General features: G+C 44.8%; 1 protein-coding gene across 1 annotated transcript in view; it reads right to left on the minus strand.

Annotated features, from left to right (window-relative positions):
* LOC148514834 (mucin-6-like) overlaps nt 1-14,248 on the minus strand; it is a 29,710-nt gene extending 15,462 nt beyond the window's left edge. Inside the window, exons 1-4 of the mRNA XM_088480876.1 lie at nt 14,234-14,248; nt 13,352-13,415; nt 9,281-9,319; nt 8,250-8,612 (exon numbers count right to left, since the gene is read on the minus strand). Coding sequence (XP_088337002.1) covers nt 8,250-8,612; nt 9,281-9,319; nt 13,352-13,388 — 439 coding nt within the window. The 5' untranslated portion in view covers nt 13,389-13,415; nt 14,234-14,248. The remainder of the gene's footprint in view (nt 1-8,249; nt 8,613-9,280; nt 9,320-13,351; nt 13,416-14,233) is intronic.
* Nucleotides 14,249-25,524: the final 11,276 nt, after the last annotated feature.

Consider the following 25,524-nt stretch of genomic DNA (forward strand, 5'->3'; position numbering starts at 1 on the left):
TCACTTTTCTACCATGCAAATGAAGAAAATCTTGAAAACTGGTTTCTCGGAATGTGGACATGTCGTTGCATGACTCCCAAACATTTGTTCTTGATAAATTTAACAAGATAAGGACAATCACAAACCATATTACATGCACCACTGTGGGCACCAAATACCATCTAGAATGCCCATCTGGCAAAGTCTATATTGGAAAGACATTTACGCATATTAGATGTAGAACATGTGGGGACTATAGGCAATGCCAGCAGAGATATTAGCAATGCAGAATTGGAACATCTGTGGCAACTAAGTCACTTCCAGAAACTCCATAATAGTGACCCAAGTGGCCTGAAAGCTTTTGGCATGAAACATATACGTCCAGGGATACATGGGGGAGACTTGGATCGAGAACTCCTCAAAATGGAAACACAAATGTTTTTCCTTATGGACAGCCTATACCCAAAAGGACTGAACGAAGCCAATAGTTATGCCGTTTTCCTATCATGTTGATGTATATATGATTGTTACTGGTGTACAGATGTACATATAAGTGTCATTAATATATATGAATAGTGCAGAATGTGTTTATAGCAACTTATTTCAGAATATACCTGTGGAAATAGTATAAACACTTTCACCCACACTATATACAGTAAGTATATTTATATCCTCAGATACATTTATTATGTGAAATATTTTACAATTGAAAAATACCTTTAATATATTAACAACATTGAGAGTTTCTCATGAAATATAGACAGTGATGGCTCAGAAATGTCCAACAATACGGAGAGTCATTTTTTGGTACCAATTTGTACTCGGGTGCATTCATGTACTGTTAGGGATATTACGCACATATTCACTGTGTTCTATCCCCCTATCTTCTCTTTCCTGCACATTTGAGGCGCACACTCATATTATTGTTTCCTATCTCTTACCCATTACAGCACAATGTACATATGAAGGAAACTACACCATATACACAATTGTTGTACTATCTCCTTATATTTATTTTTTTACATGCTGGAACCATCATATTATTGTATTGTATCACTGGTAGAGAATATGGTAGGCTATTACGGTAATTACACATGCACAGTGGATTAAACAACATACTACTCAAATTATGTTATATACTGTGTATATGCACAGTGGAGTTTTACAGAAGATAACAACTTTAGTCAATATGATGGATGTATCAATTAAGATGAATAAGCAGAATTAATTGGACATCATACCAGTGTTATCTAGTTCTGAGGACCTACGGTGACTGGCACTTTAATATAATAATGGGATTTATCACATATTTGTTCATCCCTTCACTTAAATGTTTAATTATTATTATCATCACTGTTTTGTATACATATTGATATATTTACAAATATCTATTCTGGGGTATTGATAGGGGCACTTCATCTGATACATATATCAGGATAACATGTATCTATTCAATACTGAGGGTCTATGTACTAAGCAGTGATAAGAGACAGAGTGAAAAGTGATAAGTCTGTGATAAGGTACCAGTCAATCAGCTCCCAACTGTCATTTTTCAAACACAGCCTGTGAGATGGCAGTTGGGAGCTGCTTGGCTGGTACCTTATCACTTTCTTATCACTTTTCACTCTGTCTCTTATCACTGCTTAGTACATAGATCCCTAAGATCACTATTTTTAATCATGAGATAGAAGATTTGCCGTTTACTGGGAGGAGATACTAATATGATGTTTTACTCTTAGATTGACAATATAGTCATAAAATGGGGATATCGTATATACCTACTATTTTATTTTTTAACACAAATAATTGTTCATTGATACTGATTTTGGGGTAGTTAATGATAGGTACCCATTTAATATTAATATCACTGTTAGAATATGAGACTGAGAATTGTTTTATTGTTTGGAGGAGATAATAACATGATGTTTTACTATTAGAATGGTATGAGGTTACTGTATATACTTACCTTTTTAGTCTTAATACTAGTGGTTATCCATTAATACAGTTTCCGGGGCAGTAATTGATAGATGTGTCCACATACAGCTTTCCTAATATCGAGCCATGTGGCCATACGTGCCATGCCTTAAATCTGCAAATTAGCGCACGCCTTGTGATTTTTTTTCTTAATTTGCTACATTAATATGATACTTAATACAAATACTTTTGCAGGAAAAAAAAAAGGGGATCTATCTAATTGCTACTTGTTGTGGTTCATGTATGCACTCCGTAAGGCAGCTATTTTGATTGGCTGTGGACTAACATGTGACCCGATCGGTATTGATCATGTGAATCGTAGGGAAGTATAGGCAATTGGCCAAACATCTGCCTCGTGTCTGTCAGTCACACAGCGAGACACGTGGGGCGTGGACGAATTATGATCATGCCATGACGTAAGATCGGAGAGTGTGGTGGCAGGGATTGGTCAAGCCGCCCACATGATTCTCTGAGGGGATCTGATTGGCCTTTCTAATGAATAAATATTATGACGAGACAGTCGGCTTATCCTTCAGAAAGCATCTCAGTGAAACACGTGCGTCAGCACATCTGTTACTATGTGTCAATGTTAAATGTGAATAATGTACATTGTATTCGTACTGCCCGGACAGCAGTGGCGTAACTAGGGCAGGGCGGGGTTCGTGCCCTGGGCGCCGTTGGACCGGCGGCGCGGGGGGGGGCGCCGCCACCCACGGTACCGGCCCGCCCTAGTTAGCCAGTGTAGCGCCGACCGCAATGAGTGCGGTCAGCGCTACACATTTACACAGGACCGGCGCTAGGCTTCCAGCGCCGGTCCTGTGCTGCACGCCTGAGCCCGTTCCCTCCCCCAGGAGGCGGGCTCAGGCTGTGCATAACACACGCATCACCGCCAGCGCTGGCGGCGATGCGTGTGTTAAACAGCAGCCAATGAGAGTCAGATAGACTCTCATTGACTGCTGCAGCACCCACTGCAAGAGCCGGACTTCCGCCGGACTTCCGTCCGGCTTCTGCAGTAATGGGACTGACGTCATGACGTCATGACGTCTGTCCCATAATGCTGAGCGCGCCCACCCGGGCGGGAGCGGTGTTGCGATCAGGACCAGGAGCAGGAGCAGAGATTCAGGTAAGTATATTTTTATAGATATATATATATATATTTTTTTATTTCTTTTGTAACCTATCAGCACAACGGGGGAGGGGGGTGGCTACTACCGGGGGGACCTCTACTGGGGGAGGGGTGGCTACTACTGGGGGGACCTCTACTGGGGGAGGGGTGGCTACTACTGGGGGCACCATTGGGAGCACCTACTCTACTGGGGACTACTACTTGGGGGGGAACTACCACTGGGGGCATTATGAAAGGGACCTACTAGTAGAGGCACTGCACTCGGGGGACTACTACTGGGGGCAATAATAGGAAGGGCCACTACAGGGGGCACTGGATAGGGGGGATCACTACAGGGTGCCTGCATAAGGGGACCACTACTGGGAAAACTGCATGGGGGGGACTACTGCTGGGGGCACTATATAAAGGGCACTGCATAGGGGGGGGGACTACTACTGGGGGCACCATATAAAAGGCACTGCATAAGGGGATACTGCTACTGGGCGCACTGCATTGTGGGGACTGCTACTGGGGGCACTGCATAAGGGGAACACTACGTGGGGCACTGCATTTGGGGGGGCCACTACTGGGGTTACTGTATAAGGGGCACTACTATGGGCCTGCATAAGAGGGACCACAACTGCATACTGGGGGTACTGTAATAAAGGGGTGTGTCATGTTGACACGCCCCATTTTTAAGTGACCACGCCCAATTTTTCCCCGCGCATATCGGTGTTAGGGGGGGGGGCTCCGTTTTCAAATTTGCCCTGGGCTCCAAATACCCTAGTTACGCCACTGCCGGACAGACTGCTACACTATATGACAGTATTATAGGTCTCAGTGAGACCTCAGTATTCCCATTATTGTAACACCTTTTACTAATCTATACAGATGGCCAGGGATGTGGTAGCCCTGGTAGTGGGGGAGAGCAGATACTCAGAGCTAGCCCTCACAAAGCAATTGTGGATTTAATCTGCATAGTGGAAGTGAATAAATATCCCTAGCGGAGCTGTCCTGACATGTATATATATTCTTCTATGAGAAAGAGTCTCACATGCCAATAAGAGGTCACAATTTATCATTTACTTTTCCTCTTTCTATATGGGATGAGATAGATAGCTCCCATTAATAACACCAGGTGAATTATAACTCCCTGAAGAGTTATGAACTTGGTGTCCTTTAAATAAATAGGAGTCACTTGCATTATGGCAGATAGTTAGCCTATACCATATAGATAATCTTTGGGTTCTTAATATTAAAGTAAACCTGAATGGCAATAGTCAATGTGGCTCATTTAACTACTGAGTACTGGATCAGTTATGCGATTGATCTAATATAATTACTGAGTATAATTTAAACCTCAGTATCTGAATAGTGGGATTGTTTATATTGGTGTAATAGGATGTCACCATATAAATGACAAATATATTTCTGATACCAACTGATACTAAGTTTTCTATTACACAATTATCTGTTTGCGAGAATATCTGTGAAATACCAGAAACGATGAGTAATTAAGTTGTGAACAGTGAATATTAATGCTAAAAAGAACAATTAGACACAATAGAAACAGACAGCTTTCTAATACACTCATTATTTAATTCGAACACCAACATTCACTACCCGACAGTGAAAAGACTGAACGATAACGATATCGTAGTCGTTCACTACACTGCAGGGTGCTCACACTGAACGATATATCGTTCAGTGCAGGCACAATCAGTCATCTGCAAACATGCTGAACCTGTTGATATCGTCAGGTTGACCAGCACGTTTGCATGATGATAGATGTCTAAAAGATGTAATTTTCAAACAATTTTCAAATGGTGTTCAAACGATTATCGAACGATTTTATCGTTATCGTTCAATCGTTCAACTTAATCGTCTAGTGGATACCCCCCTTAACTCATTATTTTGATTTTCATCTTTATTTCTAACCAATATATTTCACTGTAAACTGATTTAAACTGAGAGATATGGTTTAAGCCTATTTTATTGATAAATTAATAAAGGTTATATTTTAAGTAATCCATTCGTGCGCCAACCAGGTACAACCGCTTTTCTCTTTTTCTTTTGTTCATACGGCGATTACAAATAGCAGGAGAGATTGATCTCAGCCACACAGTTTTCTTCTTGTTACATTGTTTATATGACTGTTACTCGCATGTTCTGCTGTACGATTATCATTTCTCTTCCCTCTATGTTTGGTGTCTTATATGTCTCCCCCCCCCCCCCCTCTCCAATTCTGTGTAGTCGGCACCAAGATCAGCTACTAACTGTCATTGTATAGCTGGTGCTAGATAAATGACAGTTGGAAACTCATTGGTTGCTATGGGCAATTTCCTCTCTTTACTGTTTTCGTAGGTTTGAAGTATCTACCCTTTAATTTCCAGCACGCAGCAGGTGATCAGCTGACGTGATCGTTGTATGGATGTGCACTACGTCAGATTGCCGCTGATTCTGACCTTGTTGAGCAGATTTTATGTTGGTTTTTAATAAAATAAAATGAGGTGTACAGGGTAATGCATCAGCCTGCTGGATATTCCAATGATAGAGTGATGGGAAGTGCCTCGGATAAGGACAAAGAAGGCTGCGTGTCTTGACTGGACTCTCTCTGCTCCCTCAGATTAGCTTATACAGATTTATTTAAAGTACATGCAAATTTGGCATTTAGGCGTGACTTTCCACACTTGTATAATGACCTATTGCTCTAGTTATCACAGGCTAATGTGGAATCCAATAGCTGTTTTTGGATGATTCAAGGCGGAACTGCGCTGTAATAGACAGGGGCGTTTCAAGAGAGGAGGGAGCCCAGGTGCAGTCTCTGTCCAGGGCCCCCTCCTCTCTCTCCGGTGGCCGGTACACGCACTGGGGGCAGTGCCGCAGTGGTATAATCTGGGCACTAGTCTGTGCCCATAGTCTACAGTGCATGTACAGGTCACCGGGAAAAAGGCGGCTACTTTCCAGGCTTGTTTTTGGCACCAACGTGGGACTCCAGAGTATAATATGGGTGCAGGGTGTGTGGTGTGTGATCCCCAAACATATCTACAGGGGACCTCAGTAGATATTGGAGATATCTGCCTCAGTCCCCCACTTTCCACCACAATAGCAGAAGCTTTATGGCTGAATTTACCAGGCTACAGAACGCATCGGCCCCTGGTCTGAAGATGGCGATCGCCATTGTAGCCTATCGGCAGCATTTCACAAAAAGCACCGGGTCACTCACCACTCTCGCATGTGCATTTAGCAGCCTGTACGTGCGCAGTAGTGCGGAAAATGAAAAGTAAAGTGATCGGTAATGTTTCAGTTGGTTTTTACACATCGCAGGGACGGACTCCATGATGGCGGTATTTAATTTGTTATTACTGACTATAACGACAAATACAAATTTTGATTATCGGGTCAAAAACCTGATAAGTAGTAAATGGGCCCCTTAGTGAGTTAATAGGTTTCATTCACATGCTGGTTACCTTCTCTCAGTGGTAATTAGTTTAAGTCCCCTACCAGGGGCGCAGCAATACGAATAGGGGCCCCACAGCAAAATGTTTCTACAGTTTCTACATTATTATTAGAATTGATCTAACTATCTGCTAGCTTAGGTGACATACAATGTGTAAATGAATGGTGATTAAAATATATTAAGTAATATGGGCAAAATTTACTAGGAGGCGGTTCGACGGCGGTTTCTATTCTATTCTAAACCCCGGTGGTTTGGTGGCGGTTTCTATTCTATTCTAAACCCCGGTGGTTTGGTGGCGGTTTCTATTCTATTCTAAACCCCGGTGGTTTGGTGGCGGTTTCTATTCTATTCTAAACCCCGGTGGTTTGGTGGCGGTTTCTATTCTATTCTAAACCCCGGGGGTTTGGTGGCGGTTTATATTCTATTCTAAACCACGGGGGTTTGGTGGCGGTTTTGCAGAGGTTTCTAAATGACAGCCCTCTTCTATTCTAGAATGTGTTTTGACTGTGGTTTGGCGGCGGTTTTGCTATCTGCAGATTTACGAAGGCCAATACCGCTGCAAAACTGCCGTCAAAACACATTTTAGAATAAAATAGAACAAGGCTGTCATTTAGAAACCGCTGCAAAGCCGCCAACAAACCCCTGGGGTTTAGAATAGAATAGAAACCGCCACCAAACCGCCGGGGTTTAGAATAGAATAGATACCGCCGTCAAAACCGCCGCTTAGTAAATTTTGCCCATATAAATGAAAAAAAAGAAATTTAAAAAATATATAGTCTCCCTAATCCTAGTAGTTGTGCTCCTTGCAGGAGATGTGGGTGAGTGGGTAAGCTTGTAACCATACACAGCCACACCTCCTCCCAGGCAGCAGCACACTGGCAAGAACAGAAGCTGTAACTAGGTTCAGGGCCAGGGCCGGTCGGTTCAGGGCCAGGGTCGGTCGGTTCAGGGCCAGGGCCGGTCGGTTCAGGGGCAGGGCCGGTAGGTTCAGGGGCAGGGCCGGTAGGTTCAGCGGCAGGGCGGGTAGGTTCAGGCCAGGGCCAGTAGGTACAGGGTCAGGGCCATGGCCGGTAGGTTCAGGGGCAGGGCTGGTAGGTACAGGGGCAGGGATGAGCCCTATAGCAGCCGCACCTCTTGCACTTAATGTAGCTACGACCTTGTACCCTACTCAGTTTACCCAGGTAACATGCACAGGTCCTGATTCTAAGTTGGGAGTAAAGCAAATAAGAACAGGTATTTTGCCCATTAGTAAAACCATGTTGTGCTGCGGGAGGGGAGAGGGGGCTGGGGTGGCAGATGTAACATGTGCAGAGAGAGTTAGATTCAGGAGGGACCTGTCCTAGATCACATCTGTAAGAAGAAATCAAAAGCAGCCAGTATTCAATCTACATGCAGAAATAATGTATGTATTCCCCCCCCCCCTGCAGTGTGACTTGGTTTCTTCCAGATATACGGCTTCTTCCATTTCTTTCATCAGCCCCACAATACATCTCTTTCCTTTTAAACTTGGTTTGGGGAAATATGGACATGGCGCGGGTAGCTTGGTGGTAAGGACTAGTGTATCTGATTATTGCACTTGCAATGTTGGTCTGTAGGCTAGGACACGCTAATACTTACTACTAATGGTTCTGAGGTCCTGACCAATCGGATAAGGTCACTTAGTGGAACATAGAGAATAGAGAATCACAGACCCAACATAGATCTTTTCAAAATTCTTTATTGCCCTTTATTTATTCTTAGGGCAATCCTCAGGAAGCACACATTTCCCCTCCATATTCTTATAATACCCTGGCTTACAGATACAGCCTATTATACATTGCAAGGTGCAGACTTCTATCTTTTTACCAATGTCTTCGCAGTTTCGACCACAAGCGCTGGCGCACTCTGTGTACGTTGTGTTCCCAATCCCACTGCAGGGATCACACTTTTCCTTATCCACACAGTTCCCATTGGCATCCAGGAATAAGCCTTCCTTGCAGAAACAGCCTTTGACACACTTCTTATCACACACACGAAGTTCCCTGTACTTCACGCAGGATGGAGGACAGGAACTTCCACACTCCTTAAATTCTTTGTTCTCTCCACATTCCATAGCTGTAATAATAAAATAACATAGTGACAGTAGTACAATACTCTGTAGACCAAAGTTTCTTCCTGTCTGTAATGAGGAGATGCATGACTTTCCCAGCGGGTTGGGTACGGCCTCAGGATGGTCAGAATCCCGATGGTCAGACTGCCAGCAGCGGAATCCAGATGGTTTAAATGCAAATGATTTTCTGTAAGTATTCTGAGGCTTACCCTAACCTTAACCCTCACCCACCCCTACCACAGCTTAACATTAACTGCCCCCCCCCCCGCGCTCTAACCCTATACCTGCCCTTCGGCATCCTAACCCTCCCCTCCCGCAGCCTAACCCTAATACTTAAAGTTTGAAGTTGTCAGCATTTTGACCCATCGGGAACCCGCAGCCGGTATAGTGAGTGCCCAGATTCTGACCGCTTCCCTTACCAGCAGATATTGTACTTACAGAGACTATAGGTGCCACATGTCCTTTGGGTAATTATGTCTCACATTGGGGAATGCACATGACTGGCGCAGATCTAGGTTCTATCTGTGCAGGCTGTGGGCAAGTCTAGGGGTTATATCTTTTTCCTCTTAGTCTCCCCTATTGTTGCTCCCAGTGACACCTCACACCTCCCAGTGACACCTCACACCTCCCAGTGACACCTCACAGATAATAAGTAGCGTTATTGTATACTTACTTTGTGTTCTTGCTGTATTTATTAGCATGAAGCCCAAACCTGCAAAACAGAGAAGATTTATACGTTTTGTATTGGTAGAATGATGAATATGATGATTAAATACTGTCCCAGCAGAAGATTATGGGCTCCATATGACAATGGTACAAATATCTGGCAGCATAATTCATTTAGTATCACGGTGATACCAATGACAATGTCACCGGTATTTACCATAGCGTACCTATCTGACAACGTCCAGTGGTATCTCCCTCCACTGTGATGTCCTCTGCTGAGCTGCAAGAGCTGGAAGGCTGTGCTGGGTCCACATTGCTGGCGATGGGATCCATACTGCTAACGCCATCACCAGATGCCATGACATAAGCAGTTCAGTCACAATCAGCGACAAGCTGAGCTTAATACTGTTTGCTAAAAACCGCACTAAGGTCATCACAGCCCCATTAGAGAGAGCTAAAGGGCTTACGATTCATTCTCAAATGGAGCCCTCAATAAGATCCCATTAGAGGTGCCTCCAGGGTTACATATTATCCCAGCAACAGTGCTTACAGAAATAATTACCATCCTTGTAGAGATAGGCATAGGGGTATGTGTACTGTACCGAGATATGTTTAATATGCTAGCGGACGGGATCGCGGCCATCGATACACCAATGCCAGAATCACGACGCCCGGCATAATACCGAAGCCGATATCCCGAAGACATCAGGATACCGACATTGACAACCCGACCTCCGACATCCCAAAGATAAATGTATGGGTAAGTATTACACTTAGCCCGGGGATGGAAGGGTTAGGGTTAGGCACCCCCAGGGAGAGATTAAGGTTAGAAGCACCCCCACCGATGAAGGGGTAGGATTAGGCTGTGGGATGGGGGGGATTAGGGTTAGGCACCCCCTGGGGAGCTTAGGGTTGGGGCGGATAGGGGGAGGGATAGTGTACTGGACCTATGGGCTTCTGGTGTTGGGATTTGAAACGAACCATAGCAGCAAAGTGTCTATAGGATTAATAACCATCCTTGTAGAGATAGGCATAGGGGTATGTGTACTGTACCATAGCAGCATAGTGCCTATAGGAATAATTACCATCCTTGTAGAGACAGGCATAGGAGTATGTGTACTGTACCATAGCTGCATAGTGCCTATAGGAATAATTACCATCCTTGTAGAGACAGGCATAGGGGTATGTGTACTGTACCATAGAAGCATAGTGCCTATAGGAATAATTACCATCCTTGTAGAGACAGGCATAGGAGTATGTGTACTGTACCATAGCTGCATAGTGCCTATAGGAATAATTACCATCCTTGTAGAGATAGGCATAGGGGTATGTGTACTGTACCATATCTGCATAGTGCCTATAGGAATAATTACCATCCTTGTAGAGATAGGCATAGGGGTATGTGTACTGTACCATATCTGCATAGTGCCTATAAGAATAATTACCATCCTTGTAGAGATAGGCATAGGGGTATGTGTACTGTACCATATCTGCATAGTGCCTATAGGAATAATTACCATCCTTGTAGAGACAGGCATAGGAGTATGTGTACTGTACCATAGCTGCATAGTGCCTATAGGAATAATAACCATCCTTGTAGAGATAGGCATAGGGGTATGTGTACTGTACCATAGAAGCATAGTGCCTATAGGAATAATTACCATCCTTGTAAAGATAGGCATAGGGGTATGCGTACTGTACCATAGCAGCAATGTGCCTATAGGGATAATTACCATCCTTGTAGAGACAGGCATAGGGGTATGTGTACTGTACCATAGCAGCAATGTGCCTATAGGAATAATTACCATCCTTGTAGAGATAGGCATAGGGGTATGTGTACTGTACCATAGCTGCATAGTGCCTATAGGAATAATTACCATCCTTGTAGAGATAGGCATAGGGGTATGTGTACTGTACCATATCTGCATAGTGCCTATAGGAATAATTACCATCCTTGTAGAGATAGGCATAGGGGTATGTGTACTGTACCATAGCTGCATAGTGCCTATAGGAATAATTGCCATCCTTGTAGAGATAGGCATAGGGGTATGTGTACTGTACCATAGCAGCAAAGTGCCTATAGGAATAATTACCATCCTTGTAGAGACAGGCATAGGGGTATGTGTACTGTACCATAGCTGCATAGTGCCTATAGGAATAATTACCATCCTTGTAGAGATAGGCATAGGGGTATGTGTACTGTACCATAGCAGCAAAGTGCCTATAGGAATAATTACCATCCTTGTAGAGATAGGCATAGGCAGTGGCGGGCTGGGCCGGGGGGCAGGGTGCCATGTGCCCCCCCGGCAGCAGCGTCATGCGGGCCGCGGGCGCGGTGTAGACTGTGTCAATGTGACACAGACTGCACCACGTGTGTAGCGCTGACCGGACGGAGTTCGGTCAGAGCTACACATCACAAACACACAGCCGCCGGCTCCGGCAGCTGTGTGTTTGATTTAGCAGCTGATGAGAGTCGGACAGACTCATCGGCTGCTGCTCCCACTGCCAGAGCCGGACATCTTCCGGCTCCCGCAGTGGGTAATGGGTGTGACGCGTCACTCCCATGACGCGTCACTCCCATAATGCAAAGCGGCGGACGGAGGAGCTGATCTCGGCGGCGGGTCCAGGAGCAGGAGCGGGTGTCAGGTAAGTGTGTTTTTTTGTTTTGTTTTTTTATTATGTCTCTACTGCGGGGGTGGGACTACTGGGAGCACTACAGGGGGGGAATACTACTGGGGGCATTACAAGGGGGGGAATACTACTAGGGGCACTACAAGGGGGGAATACTACTACTGGGGGCACTACAAGGGGGGACTACTACTACTACTGGGGGCACTACAAGGGGGGACTACTACTGGGGGCACTACAAGGGGGGTACTACTACTGGGGGGGACTACTACTAGGGGCACTACAAGGGGAGGGGACTACTACTAGGGGCATTGCATAGGGGGGAGGGGACTACTACTAGGGGCACTACATAGGGGGGAGTGGACTACCACTGGGGGTACTGCATCGAGGGACCACTGCTGGGGGCTCTATATAAAGGGCAATACTGGGGGTACTGCATAGGGGGAAGACTACAACTGGGGCCACTATTTAAGGGGCACTGCATAAGGGTTACCACTACTGGGGGCACTATATAAGGGGCTTACTACTGGGGGCACAAGGGGCACTGCATAGGGGGGATCACTACTGGGGGCACTATTCGAGGCCTGCATAAGGGTGTCCTCCTGTGGCACAGGGTGGCACTGCATATGGGCTGCCCCTAATCTTTATTATTACCTTACATTAATCCCATATGGACCCGCCTCCTCCCTAGAACACTTGAGGGGGGGGCACCGTAGCACGCATGTTCTTTCGGGAACCCTGGCTACACACTACTCCTCTGCCATGGGCGTCTGCATGCATTTGCATAGAAGCAAAGTGCCTATAGGATTAAGTACCATCCTTGTAGAGACAGGCATAGGGGTATGTGTACTGTACCATAGAAGCAAAGTGCCTATAGGATTAAGTACCATCCTTGTAGAGACAGGCATAGGGGTATGTGTACTGTACCATAGAAGCAAAGTGCCTATAGGATTAAGTACCATCCTTGTAGAGATAGGCATAGGGGTATGTACATACGGTAGCAGCAAAGTGCCCACAGAATAAAATATAAACAAAGTCGGGGTGCCTATAGGAATACATTCCACCACAGCAGAGTTCAGAGTTTAAAATGTTAACCCAGTATATTGTCTACATGATTAAATGCCTTCTTAAAGAGTACAAATGCGTAAACACCATCACAGCAGATGCCTACAGTACAGTATATACACTAATCTGAGGGCTGTGGCCAGAAAATCAAATACCTGCCCCACTGTAGTCACATTATCTCTCTCTAACTCTCCTGTGTAACCAGAGATTCCAAAGTGATAACATCCAATCACATATGTAAGTGCCGGGCACCCAGGAAGAACTACTGCTACCAGCAAGACAAGAGGACAATTCACCAGCAGCCAGAAGGGGCCGTATTGAGATTGGGCTACTTATGATGCAAATGAAGTACATAAAGGAATGGTATTATCAGATATGAACTCACCAAAAGTCATCAGTAGGTTCATTGATGTCAGTCCCATGTTTAATAAATGTTCTTGATCGGTTTCCTGCATAGGAAGTGAGAGATTGGGAGAATGACAAAAACACAGAGTAACATACACAACTGAGAGCCGCACAGAGCATATAACAGTCTGTGATACCAAGATACATATCATAATATTTCATTAAGGAACCAGACATACATTTAGTAAGTAGTGAACTGAAATGTAGAAACCATATGACAATACCCCTTTCAGATATGAGAGCCGGGAAATTGTTGGATCTAGTATCAACCTGGCAATTTCCCGGGTCTCAGCCCGATCTTGGTAATTGGTTGTTTGCATTCATACTAACTTACCTAAATCAATGCGCGTTCATGTGCAAAAACCCAGGATATAGATGTACTGATATGGTGCATACACATGGTCAGATTTTTCCTTCAGATATGAACGATAACGATTTAAAAATCGTTCAGCCGTTCATATCTGAAGGAAAATCGTTCATATCTGACATGCCTGAACGATGGACGATCAACGATGCGCGTTCCCGATGGTCAGATAACGATATCTGATATCTGATGTGTTTGCAGTCAGACTTGGACGATTCCATTCATTTTAATGCAGTCAAAAATCGTTCAATCGTTCAAATCGTTCAAAACTTTGGTAAAATCGTTAAAATCGTTTAATCGTTCAATCGTTCATCTGACAAATCTGACAAGTCTGACAAATCTGACCGTGTGTATGCTCCATAAGTGTGAAAGGGATATAAGTAATACAGGAGTAGTGTTATATACAGTACGTACCTGGGCAGTACAGCCAGTGTGTTCTGTGCACGTTACAGCAGCTGTACAGGAATATACAGGAGGAGTGTTATATACAGTACGTACCTGTGCAGTACAGCCAGTGTGTTCTGTGCACGTTACAGCAGCTGGGCAGGAATATATAGGATTTTGGGATGTGGGCGTGGTCAGGTTATAGGCGTGTCCTGTGTATTAATCATCATTTAGCCCTGGGAGTTACCCTGTTATACTGTACAGGAATGATGATAGTGTTGGTGTTCTGACTTAGCAATCAGGTTAGAGGTGCAAAGCAATTAGTAAGATCTATTCTACATGTATTGTGTTTTACAAGTAGTTCCATACAAGTGACCAAGAGAAACCTTATATGAAAATGCATGTAGTTATAGGTATCACTGTGTCTGAGACACCCCTAGTAGTGGGAGTATCACTGTTGAGGACCTTTTAGTGTAAAACATTTATATATGTATTTAATTCATATATATACAGTTGTCATATGTAAAATTGCCCATTTTTATTTATGTATGTGCCACACCCCTCACAGTAGGGAACTTGGAGCAGCCTGCTATGGAAACTATAGGGGCACAATACTCGGGACACTGCATGATGCCCAGTGATAGGGGAAAACTGTCCCCATGGAGGATCAGGTGAGCGCTGGGGAGAGCGGTGCCTGCAGTGAGCGGGAAGGAGCCCGCACGCGACCGCTAGTATAAAAGGTAGAGAGGGAGAGCTGCCCGTGGTGATAGGAGAGCGGTACTCACCGGAGGTCCGAGTGAGGAGCGCCGTGGACCGCAGTCTGTCAGGAAGCTGTTGCTGCTTAGGAAAGGAAGCAGCATAGGCGGGGCCACCGCGAAGCCTTCCCCTTCCTTGGTGACTGACAGTCGGGGGCTGGATTGGAGAAGAGAGCGCTGTCCTGGGTACTGAAAGCCCTGACCAGCAGGACTACGGGGAGCAGGTCTGTTAGATGTACAGTGTTTTGCACCACACAGAGTTGCCAGAAACTGCAGGGAGATATAGACAGGCAAAGGGCTATTTACCTGTTAGCTCATAGTAGTGTCTAAGGGCTCTATTTATTAACATTATTTTTACTAAAATAAAGTGAAAAAGGCTGTTTTGTGTTTTCACACCCTTTTCACATTATGTTAGTATCACCTTTAGTTATTACAGGGCAATTGGAGTAGAATTCGTAAAATTCTACTCCAAGCCCTAATTATCACTTATTTTTAGTAATCAGATCACATTTCCCATAATTGTAATGGGAAATGTGATCTGGCCAAAGTTACTAAAAATAAATTGTGAAAAAATATCGGGGAAAGCCCTGTGATAACAACGTCACCTGGTGGTGGCGCTATCCAGGGTCTCCCCCGGTTACCGGGCTCCTGCCCTGCTCTAATGGGCAGAGCAGAGCCCGGAGCCGGCCCTCAGCTGTGTGTTGTAAACAGACCACACGCTGATCTCTGCTAAAAAAGAGGAAAAAAAATTGTAAAACAAAATAACTTACCTGAGTCCAGGGACCGGTGATCGGAGCTCCGGTGATGTCTCCCCACTGGTCAGCTGGTATCAAATCCTGCACTGGGGCCCGGTCATCACCTGATGTAGGGTCCCCCGCCAAAAGCATAACCAGCCCAGGACTGCTCAGCCAGTCCTGGTTCCTAAAATGACGGGGAACAAAACGAGTAGGGTTCCCCCATAATTTTGGAACCTGCACCTGGCTGCAGGGTCAGTCCTGGTTTTAAATGTAAAGGAATAAAATGCGTAGGGGGTCCCCCTATATTTGAAACCAGCAACTGACCCAAACTGACCGGGGTGTAATGCCACAGCCAGGAGACCCTATCACCAGGTCTCCGGGGCCAAAGCATTCACACTCCAAGCCAGTCAGCCCAAGCCAGGGATCTTGGAGGAGGTGGGGACTCCCCTAAGAAGGGGTCATCCTTCTCCCAGAACTCCAGGCTTAGGCTGAAGCCCGTGGTTCTTCCCTGCACCCCTGGGCTGTGAATGTGAAAAATAGTTCAAAACTATTGTATTTTACAGTGGAACTACAGGTGCCAGCATGCCTGCCCTTTTGCACTTGTGGAACTACAAGTGCCAGCAGGTGGCCGGCACTCGTACCTCCACTGTAAAATAGTTTAAAAAAAACACAGTACACATGCACCGTATACAGTAGAACTTTAATACATACACCTACCGTACTCACATATATTTACCTGCTGCCAGATGTTCACGCCCGCTTCTCCCGTAAAATCCAATTGGAGTACCTAGCTGTACCTGTACAGTTAGCGGCCGCTGATTGGCTCCAGCTCCTGACTGACTGACCAGCCCACATGGGAACTGTCAGGCTGCTGGCTCATGACAGAGTCAATACTCTGTCCTCAGGAACCTCCTTATATAGTAGGGGACTTGAATTTGGTGCGCATGTGACATCACCTATGGTGCGCCTGGCCCTTTAAAACTATCTTTGAGCGGCCTGCGAGGCTCTATGCAGCCACTAATCAGACATAGGGGAACAAGCCGCTGGGGCCACACTGCAGCATGCCCCGAGCGGCTGAAGAAAAGGAGAGTCGGCTGGACAACGTAGCAGCGGAAGCTGGGAACCACCCACCTGCTGCCCCATAGTACACCAGCACTGCCAGATCCGGTAAGTAAGTGCCGGGATCTGGCAAGCTGTGACAGGAGGACTGTGAGCAAGATCGCAGGACCCATTATACAAAGTCCTGTGCCTGCACAGACCCCTAAAGATCTGAGATGTACAGTACGCTAACCATCGGTATAGTGCACATCTCTGAATCAGGACCAGAGACTCTAAGGGGTAAATTTATTAAGAATCAGGATTGTCCCAATTTGCAAAGTGATTCATCTCACTGTAATTCGCCTGAACTTGGGTACTTTAATCTCTTATTATCTCTCAAATTTACCAACAGGCGACTTGAGGCTAAACGAGTTTGCCGATGGTGATGTAGGTCGAGATTCTTGGGTGATTTTAAAGCAAGCTCAAGTGAGTTATGTCACCCGAGATTGCAGTGATTTCTCTCTGCACAACTCTCCCTAGCAAGCAGCCTGCACATATCAGTGAGATATGTGTAAGCTGCTTGTGTTGTACATGAAATAACGGGTTCATTAAAAAAAAAAATTACGTGAGGTCCCCCCCCCAAAAGACTAACCAGCCCGGGACTTGCCAGCCAGTCCTGGTTCTTAAAATTACAGGGGAAAAAATGTGCAGGGTTCCACTGTAATTTAAGAACCAGCACCAGGCAGCAGGGACAACCAGGTTCCAGGACTGTCTGGCAAGTCTGGGCTGGTTAGTCTTTTGGGGGGGGACCTCCCATCATTTTTTTTAACATTAACCCTATTTTAACCATTTACAGAAAGAAACATACACAAATCACAATGATTTGTGTATGTTTCTGATCATCTCGCAGCTCAGCGGGTTGAGAGTATGAAAAGTGATTTTGACGGAGAGTTTGCTCCTATCTCACCCGCGCTTGTCATCCCGATTCTTGGAAAATTTGTGAGATGTTTGTTTTAGGTGAAAAGTGCTTCCGATTTGGCCTGATGGTGATTTGATTCGAGATTGCTATCTCACCCGAGTTTTACGAGTGAGATGAGAGAAATCTCTCTCTAACTCACCCGACTTTTGGCTTTAGTAAATTTGCAAGCAGGAAAAAATGAATAAATCGCCCGAGATAGTCATCTTGACCTATCTCGAATCTTAGTAATTTACCCCTAACAATGGATTCCAGTGGGAATGAGTTAATATTGTGTGATGATGATATTAACAACATCAATGAGGGTGATGATGAGGATGATGATGGCATCTTCATAATTAACACTGTTAGCCCTAAGCCCATTGTTTGCTTGGTTTAACCAAACCACCAAAATGTTTTCTTTTGTGGGGACCCAAACAAACTAAGCACTTCAGCCACAAAAGTGGCAGTCCCTGTTGCTGAAGTGTTTTGTTTGTTAAACTATGCATGTCCTTTTTAATATACAAAATACGGGTGTGTGGGAGGGCTGAAGCATAATTCCACTGCGCACCTCTTTTCATTATGGGCTTAACACCAATTGATGTATTGGTATAAAGACTACTAGCCTGTTACTTTATCTCTCTTTACCCGTGCTGATGGATGATCTACTTTTCTACTAGACTTTACTCTGGCAGCAATCACCTGTACTGGCCTGAGGCCAGTGATTTGCTGGTTGGAAAAATGTGTTGGTAATATATTATATTATCTCTTGTTTAATGAAAACATTCTATAACATTGTTTAGTTTATTAAACTCCCGTCCTGTCTGCTACTGCAGTGCCGCAAAGTTCATAGATGTGCTATATTCTTTTACACTGCCGTGTGTTTGTGCCGCTGCTGTGTCACTTAGTTTAGCCAAGCAGCTCGCTGCAGCCTTTGGTCAATATGGGTGAAAATAATACTGTGAGCAGTGAGTTGGTCAAAATTTAAATGACTGGAAATTAATGTTATTGATGTTAATATTACTGTAGAAACAAAACGGGTACAAATTACGTGATTTTAGCTGTTTTTTGTATCATTCTTTAACCACTTAACTGACTATTTGTTTTCTAAAAACTGCCCCGAAATTGTGAGGTTTTTTTTCCGAGTGAATTATGTGATAACAACTTATCCAAAATAATTTAATTAAAAAAATATATTTATTTAAATATATTTGTAAAAAAAAAAAATCAGTTTTTCAAACACCGCGACCATCATTTTCTCAGCGGCTTCAGGCACCAGGTACACTTTAGGGGGTAAGATGGGGGGGTAACTTAACTTTTTCCCATCGGCTGCTAATGTCTGCAGCAACTGAGTGGGGGCGTCCTGCTGTGCTGACCAATCAGTGATCGGCAGCACAGCAGACACTGGGGGAGGGGGTGCAGGGAAGCAGGGGGTCCCTCTGAGAGCAGCAACTGCGGGATCATTCTCTCCTTGCAGCCGCCCACACTGTTTATCTGACTGGTTGGCTTATTGCGACCAGATCAGATAACGCACAGCCTGGTGTGGACGGGAAAATGCGACCATGCCAGGCCAGTGGTTACAGAAAACAAACCAAAACTGAAACAATTGAGGGTGGTTTAGCCAAAGCCAAAACATAGGGGTCAGCACTCATCTCTATATTTTATAGCAGACATTAAGGGCCTTATCAGGTGTGAAAAGTCGCATGGCAAAGTTATTGCCTCATTTGCCAGTTTTGATGCAATCTTTCCGCATAATTTCTCAATGCGCGCTCCCACTTTTCGCCCTATCCAATTACAAAACACACGAAAACGCATATGTGAGAATACTGCGCATGGCGAAACAAGCGAAAAGTACAGCACATGTTGGGGAAATCAGCCTGCACCCCATAAAAAGCCTAACTGACCCAGGAAATCAATATAGAGGTGTATTAATAGCCCTAATAAAAGTATTTTGGGTTTTTATATTGTGTCCAATGGTTGTTGTATGCATATTTACATAAGTGTGGAAAAATTCTATAAAGCAATTTCTTTTGGAAAAAATAATTGCTTTAGTTAAAATGGGGGTACATTACAATGGGGGCAAGTATATTTTTGTGTCTATAAAGTGCAGTTTTAAGAAAAAATGCTAATAAAACACCTGCTGCAGCCACCTGCAATCCTAAAAACACCTGTCCCATCCATACAGACCCCCAAACACCTGTCCCATCCATACAGACCCCCAAACACCTGTCCCATTCATACAGACCCCCCAAACACCTGTCCCATCCATAGAGACCCCCCAAACACCTGTCCCATCCATACAGACCCCCAAAATACCTGTCCCTGTACTATAAACCCATTTTCCAAAACTTTTTAAATTTTCACCCCAAAAATGACATAATTATTAGGGGGAATTAAGATCATTTAAATATGTTTTGCGTAATTACTCATTAGGGGGGTGTCCAAAGGGTCCTCAACCAAGGGCCTGATTCAGAAAGGATCGCAGTTGCTAATACGCACGCAATCGGTCCAATTGTTGCATTCTGCGTAGGCAAATTCATCGCAGTGCACGTACGCGAACCGGCCACTGCGATCACAGTGACTAAACAGACCCATCGCAGAATGAGTGACAGGAAGTGCCGTATGGGGAAGTGGTCGGGGAAACGCAGGCGCGCCAGTGCGTTTCAACGCCATTTCAGGACCGTGCAAAAACCATCCACTGCGAGGTCTCATAGCGTGCGCTGAATGTAGCAATTCCTAAGTAAGGTCAGAGCTTGTGCAAGTTGCATGAGGCTGCGATTGTGCTTGATTGTGCAGTCTTGCTAAACATTACGGATGTGTGTAAGGTAAAGTGGGCGTCTTTGTGTAGTGCTGCGATGGCGTAGCGATTAGCATATTATCACAGTTGATCGCAGCTGCAATTGCAATAGCGATCCGTAGTGAATAAGGCTCCAAGTCCTCACATTTTTAGCCAATAATAGAGATTTTGAACATTTATATCGCCGGCCTCTGAGATTGTGAAAATTTTTCGCCGCTTTCTGCCTATGGAGTTTTCACATCTGCGAACACTCTGGCAATTAAATAGCGCGATATGCTGGTATGTGTGAAAAGATTGCAACGGCAACTGGTTTTTGCCAAACGCGACTTTTCGCACCTAATTGAATATGGCCCTAAGTTTGAATACCTTGAAGTTGGTATCATTATTGTAATTATTTTATTCCGATTGCTACGGTAATCATTACCAATGTGCTGGTATTAGGGACAGTAATTAGCGCCCTGAAGTGATTTTGGCCCTTGTAGGTGTCACCAGTTCTGTCTTAGTACATACTGGATTTTCTGGTTACTCTTATTACTGCTGCTGCGTCTTGATTATTTCATTCCGTGTCTCCACCCAAGCTTCCGGATGTTTGTGGATCCCTTCACGGAAGTGGACTTGGAATCACTCCTGGCAGGTAAGTTACTTCTTGAATTATAATTACTTCCCTAGCATGCAAATATGTCCCCAAATACACATTAATCAGATGCCAGCGTTACGCACATTAATAACTGTCACTGGGGAGGAATAAAATCATTTATCTTCCTGGAACTCTTCCTCCTTCCTCAATCTCAGCAATAACAGTCACCCATCACTATCCGTTAAAGACATTAACACGTATCCACATGTTCATACGTAATGCAAAAGCCCTTAGTATAGCTTTTACCTTTACCTACAAGGTTAGTGATATTAGTACAAGTCTGACGCCATCGCGCTCTCTGTGATACTTCCTGCAATCACCTCTACTTTATAAACCGGACTCCGTATGGCAAATCGCCTCATGTCAGTCCGTCTGTCTTCTTTACCCCTGCAGTACTGTTATTCCATTATTCAGAGATGAACGCAAACCCGATGCCCTGAGAACATCTGATGGTGGGAGGACTGCACATCATGTGCAGAACAGATCCTGCGTCGGCGCACTCAGTGCCGCAAAGCCACAGCATATGGTTTGGGGGTGGTGCTACCTGTGTTTCCAGAGAACAGGGACATGTTATTCCCATTTTCTGCGAGTGCCGAGGCCAGTACCTGTATCTTCCAATGCAGATTTACCGCCCTCACAATCGGGCAGGAGGTGGCCATACTAAGTAGGCTTACTCAAATGGCCGATGGTCATGATGTCGATCTGATCCTGCGTATTCGGACGCAGGAATCAGATCTGAGATACCAGCAGGAGGCGGCTTTTTCCTTCAGACCCCGCCTGCGGCGTTAGCAGATTTCTTTGCAGCAGCTGCTTCCAATTCTAAATAAGGCCCTATCTCTTATTATATAATAATACATTTATGTTCCTCTCACACTGAGCCTAACCCCTAACGTCCCAATGAATCCCTTTCACTACCAGTATTATATAGTTCATGTTCCCCTATTACAGTTAATATAAAATATTACATGGCTATGAGATTGTTGGTGCACTTTCTCAGGTTGTATAGCTGACTCACTAATTAGCAGATATCCTTACTTACTGTATGTATCTTGTAAATTGGTTGCAATTACTATCCTGAGAGTAGCTGTGATGATCAGGTTACTGAGCTAAAAGGTGAGAAGATCCCGGTTCAGAGGTGCACGCCAACTACACGCTAACTGCACACTAACTGCATGCAAAGCCGATATACACGCAGTTGGCCGATAATGGAAGAACTGCACATGTGTCTCAACGGTCACCGCACGTAGACGCAGAGCAAATTTGGACGCAAGAGCCATGGGCGTTTCTTGGAGGTAACAGGGAGGTGACTAGCCAGATGTGGGCATGTCATAGTCAGCGACTAAGTCTAAAGACGCTGTCAAAGTCAAATAATTGGATATGATCGCTTGCAATTATTATCTGACGATCTAGTCGTCTATGGTCTGATGAAGAGTAAATTGAACGCTACTTTGCGTTGGCGCAATCCGATGCGCACAAATACGAATCCACCACACACACATACACTGATGCACATAACGCACACACATAAACATATATGCATACACATAGACGCTCGTATGTGAAATTTCCTATTTCAATGCACAGACGCGCATATGTGAAAGCATATGTATAAAATGGTTCCCAGTCACAATAGTTAATAACCAGAGTTATTAAAGGTATTATTAACTAATAATTATGATGTACTATGTACTTAAATGAGATCTAAGGTTTAGAACATAGTGGACATGTCATGTTTGGTATCCTACTAAATCCCTGTTTATTTGCAGACTTCCGTTCCTATCGGCAGAGAAGTCACATCTTGTGTCCGCTAGTTATGGATGATAGGGATTTATTGCATAGATTATTACCTATATGCAGAGTTGTAGCTAGTTTTAGCCAGTTGTTCGGTGGGAAACTACACAATGTGACCATTTGAAGACTAAGCCATACCCCTGATGACACCGTATGAACCGACCAATGACCAGATAAACCAGAAGCAAGAACCAATGGAAACCTGTCAGTTAGTTCCTTTGTTAACTCTGAACTCTGTAAGGTATATAAGCTGTGCCCCGATCCCCGTGTACAGACACCTTCTCTCTTTGATGATCACAGACTTCTGGATTGATGACTGTATACTGGGACCAGTGCGCATGCGTATGTATCGGCTTGTACTTATTAATTGCTTTTTACTCTAAGTGTTACATCTTTCATCGTGTAACCCCCTTTTACATAAATAACTTTTTGTGCTTTGGAACCACACGATTGGACTGGAAAGCAATTCTTTCATAAGCGACTTTCAGCGCTAAATAGCGACTAGCGACTAATAGGAATCAATAACGCAGTTGCTCTGATACAGACGGCCATGTTCAGACTGATAATCCGCACCTCCATAGGGCTGGTCTCTTCACACGAGAAAGGTGTAATACTAATTACTGGAGCTGAAAGGCTTCTCTCACTGTCTTTAGCCCCTTTAAGCTTATTACACATCTCTGCACTTCATGAACAATACTGAGGTCAGATAGTAGTGATTATATCCACAATGTAAGTCTGTTCCTGTACTGGACTGATCGGCCTCAGCAACACTCTGACTAAAGAGAGAGCTACAGTGTGTGATGCTCCCTGTCTAATGCAGTGTCCGGTTCTCCTTTCCAGGACCACTCATCAGGGAGATCTCCTCCTGCTCCGCTCCTGCCCCTCAGCAGCTGAGGAGACCTGGCTCTTCCCCAGTGCTTGCACGGTCTGACAAGGGATAATCCTCTGGTAGACGCCCTTATAAAGGGGTAATTCAGCTGGAATCCCCTCATACTAATTGGGTGGAGATATTGCATAACATTCTGGAGCATAGGCAGGGGGGGAACGTATCTCATGAGCTCCTCTGATTCTGGAAACCCGCTGAAGACCTCTCCGCCATCAGGAATGCAAATCTTCTCTTTGAATTGTACCTCAGTTGCACTGTCTGATCCCCGGCTGGCAGCACATTCACACTCTCTGAAGGCCTGATACAAAGGGGGATGCTCTGGGGCCACTGGGGGGTCTGTTTGCATGGCTACAGCGGTGATAATGTGTAAATGCTAGTATCAGACTTCCCCCTGTGTACTAGTGAGCACCTGAGTCTGCAAGCACTGAGACGCCTACTATTATCATCTCTGTACACTGTAACACCAGCGGTGATTCCGGATGTGCCAACACTGTCTGCACGACGTGCTCCAACCCTATATCAGGTGCAGTGTCTCCATCTGTACCTGACCTCTGTCGCTGCATCCCTGTGTCTGAACATACAGCCACTTATACTGACACACTCATGACACACCCATAACACAACCAAAGGACATGCCCATAACATGCCAATGACACACCCATAACACACCAATAACACGCCAATGACACGCCCAGAACACACCAAATGACACACCCATAACATGCCAATAATAAACCCATAACACACCGATGACACTCCCATAACACGCCAATGACATGCCCATAACACACCAATAACACACCCATGACACCAATGACACTCCCATAACACACCAATGACACACCCATAATACACCCATAACACACCAATAACATGCCAATGACACACCCAGAACACACCAAATGACACACCCATAACATGCCAATAATAAACCCATAACACACCGATGACACTCCCATAACACGCCAATGACACGCCCATAACACACCAATAACACACCCATGACACCAATGACACTCCCATAACACACCAATGACACACCCATAACACACCAATAACACACAAATGACACACCCATAACACACCAATAACATGCCAATGACACACCCAGAAAACACCAATGACACTCCCATAACATTCCAATGACACCCCCATAACACAATCAAAGGACATGCCCATAACATGCCAATGACACGCCCATAACATGCCAATGACACGCCCATAACACACCAATAACACACCAATAACACGCCAATTACACACCCAGAAAACACCAATGACACTCCCATAACATTCCAATGACACCCCCATAACACAATCAAAGGACATGCCCATAACATGCCAATGACACGCCCATAACTCACCAATAACACCTCCATAACACACCCATGACACTCCCATAACACATCAATGACATGCCCATAACACGCCCCTGACACCCCCATAATACACCAATGACACTCCCATAACAAAACATGACACTCCCATAACACATCATTGGCACGCCCATAACACCAATGACACCACCATAACACACCCATGACACTCCCATACCACGCCAATGACATACCCATAATATGCCAATGATACTCCCATAACACATCAATGACACCCCCTTAACACACTAATGACACCCCGATGACAGCCCCATAACACGCCAATGACACCACCTTAACACGTTAATGACACCCCCATGACACCCCCATAACACGCCAATGACACTCCCATAACACACCAATGACACCCCCTTAACACGCTAATGACACTCCCATAACACATCAATGACACTCCCATAACACACCAATGACA

This window comes from Taudactylus pleione, unplaced genomic scaffold, assembly GCF_031769625.1.
Source record: "Taudactylus pleione unplaced genomic scaffold, aTauple2 ptg000257l, whole genome shotgun sequence".
Classification (NCBI taxonomy): Eukaryota; Metazoa; Chordata; class Amphibia; order Anura; family Myobatrachidae; genus Taudactylus; species Taudactylus pleione.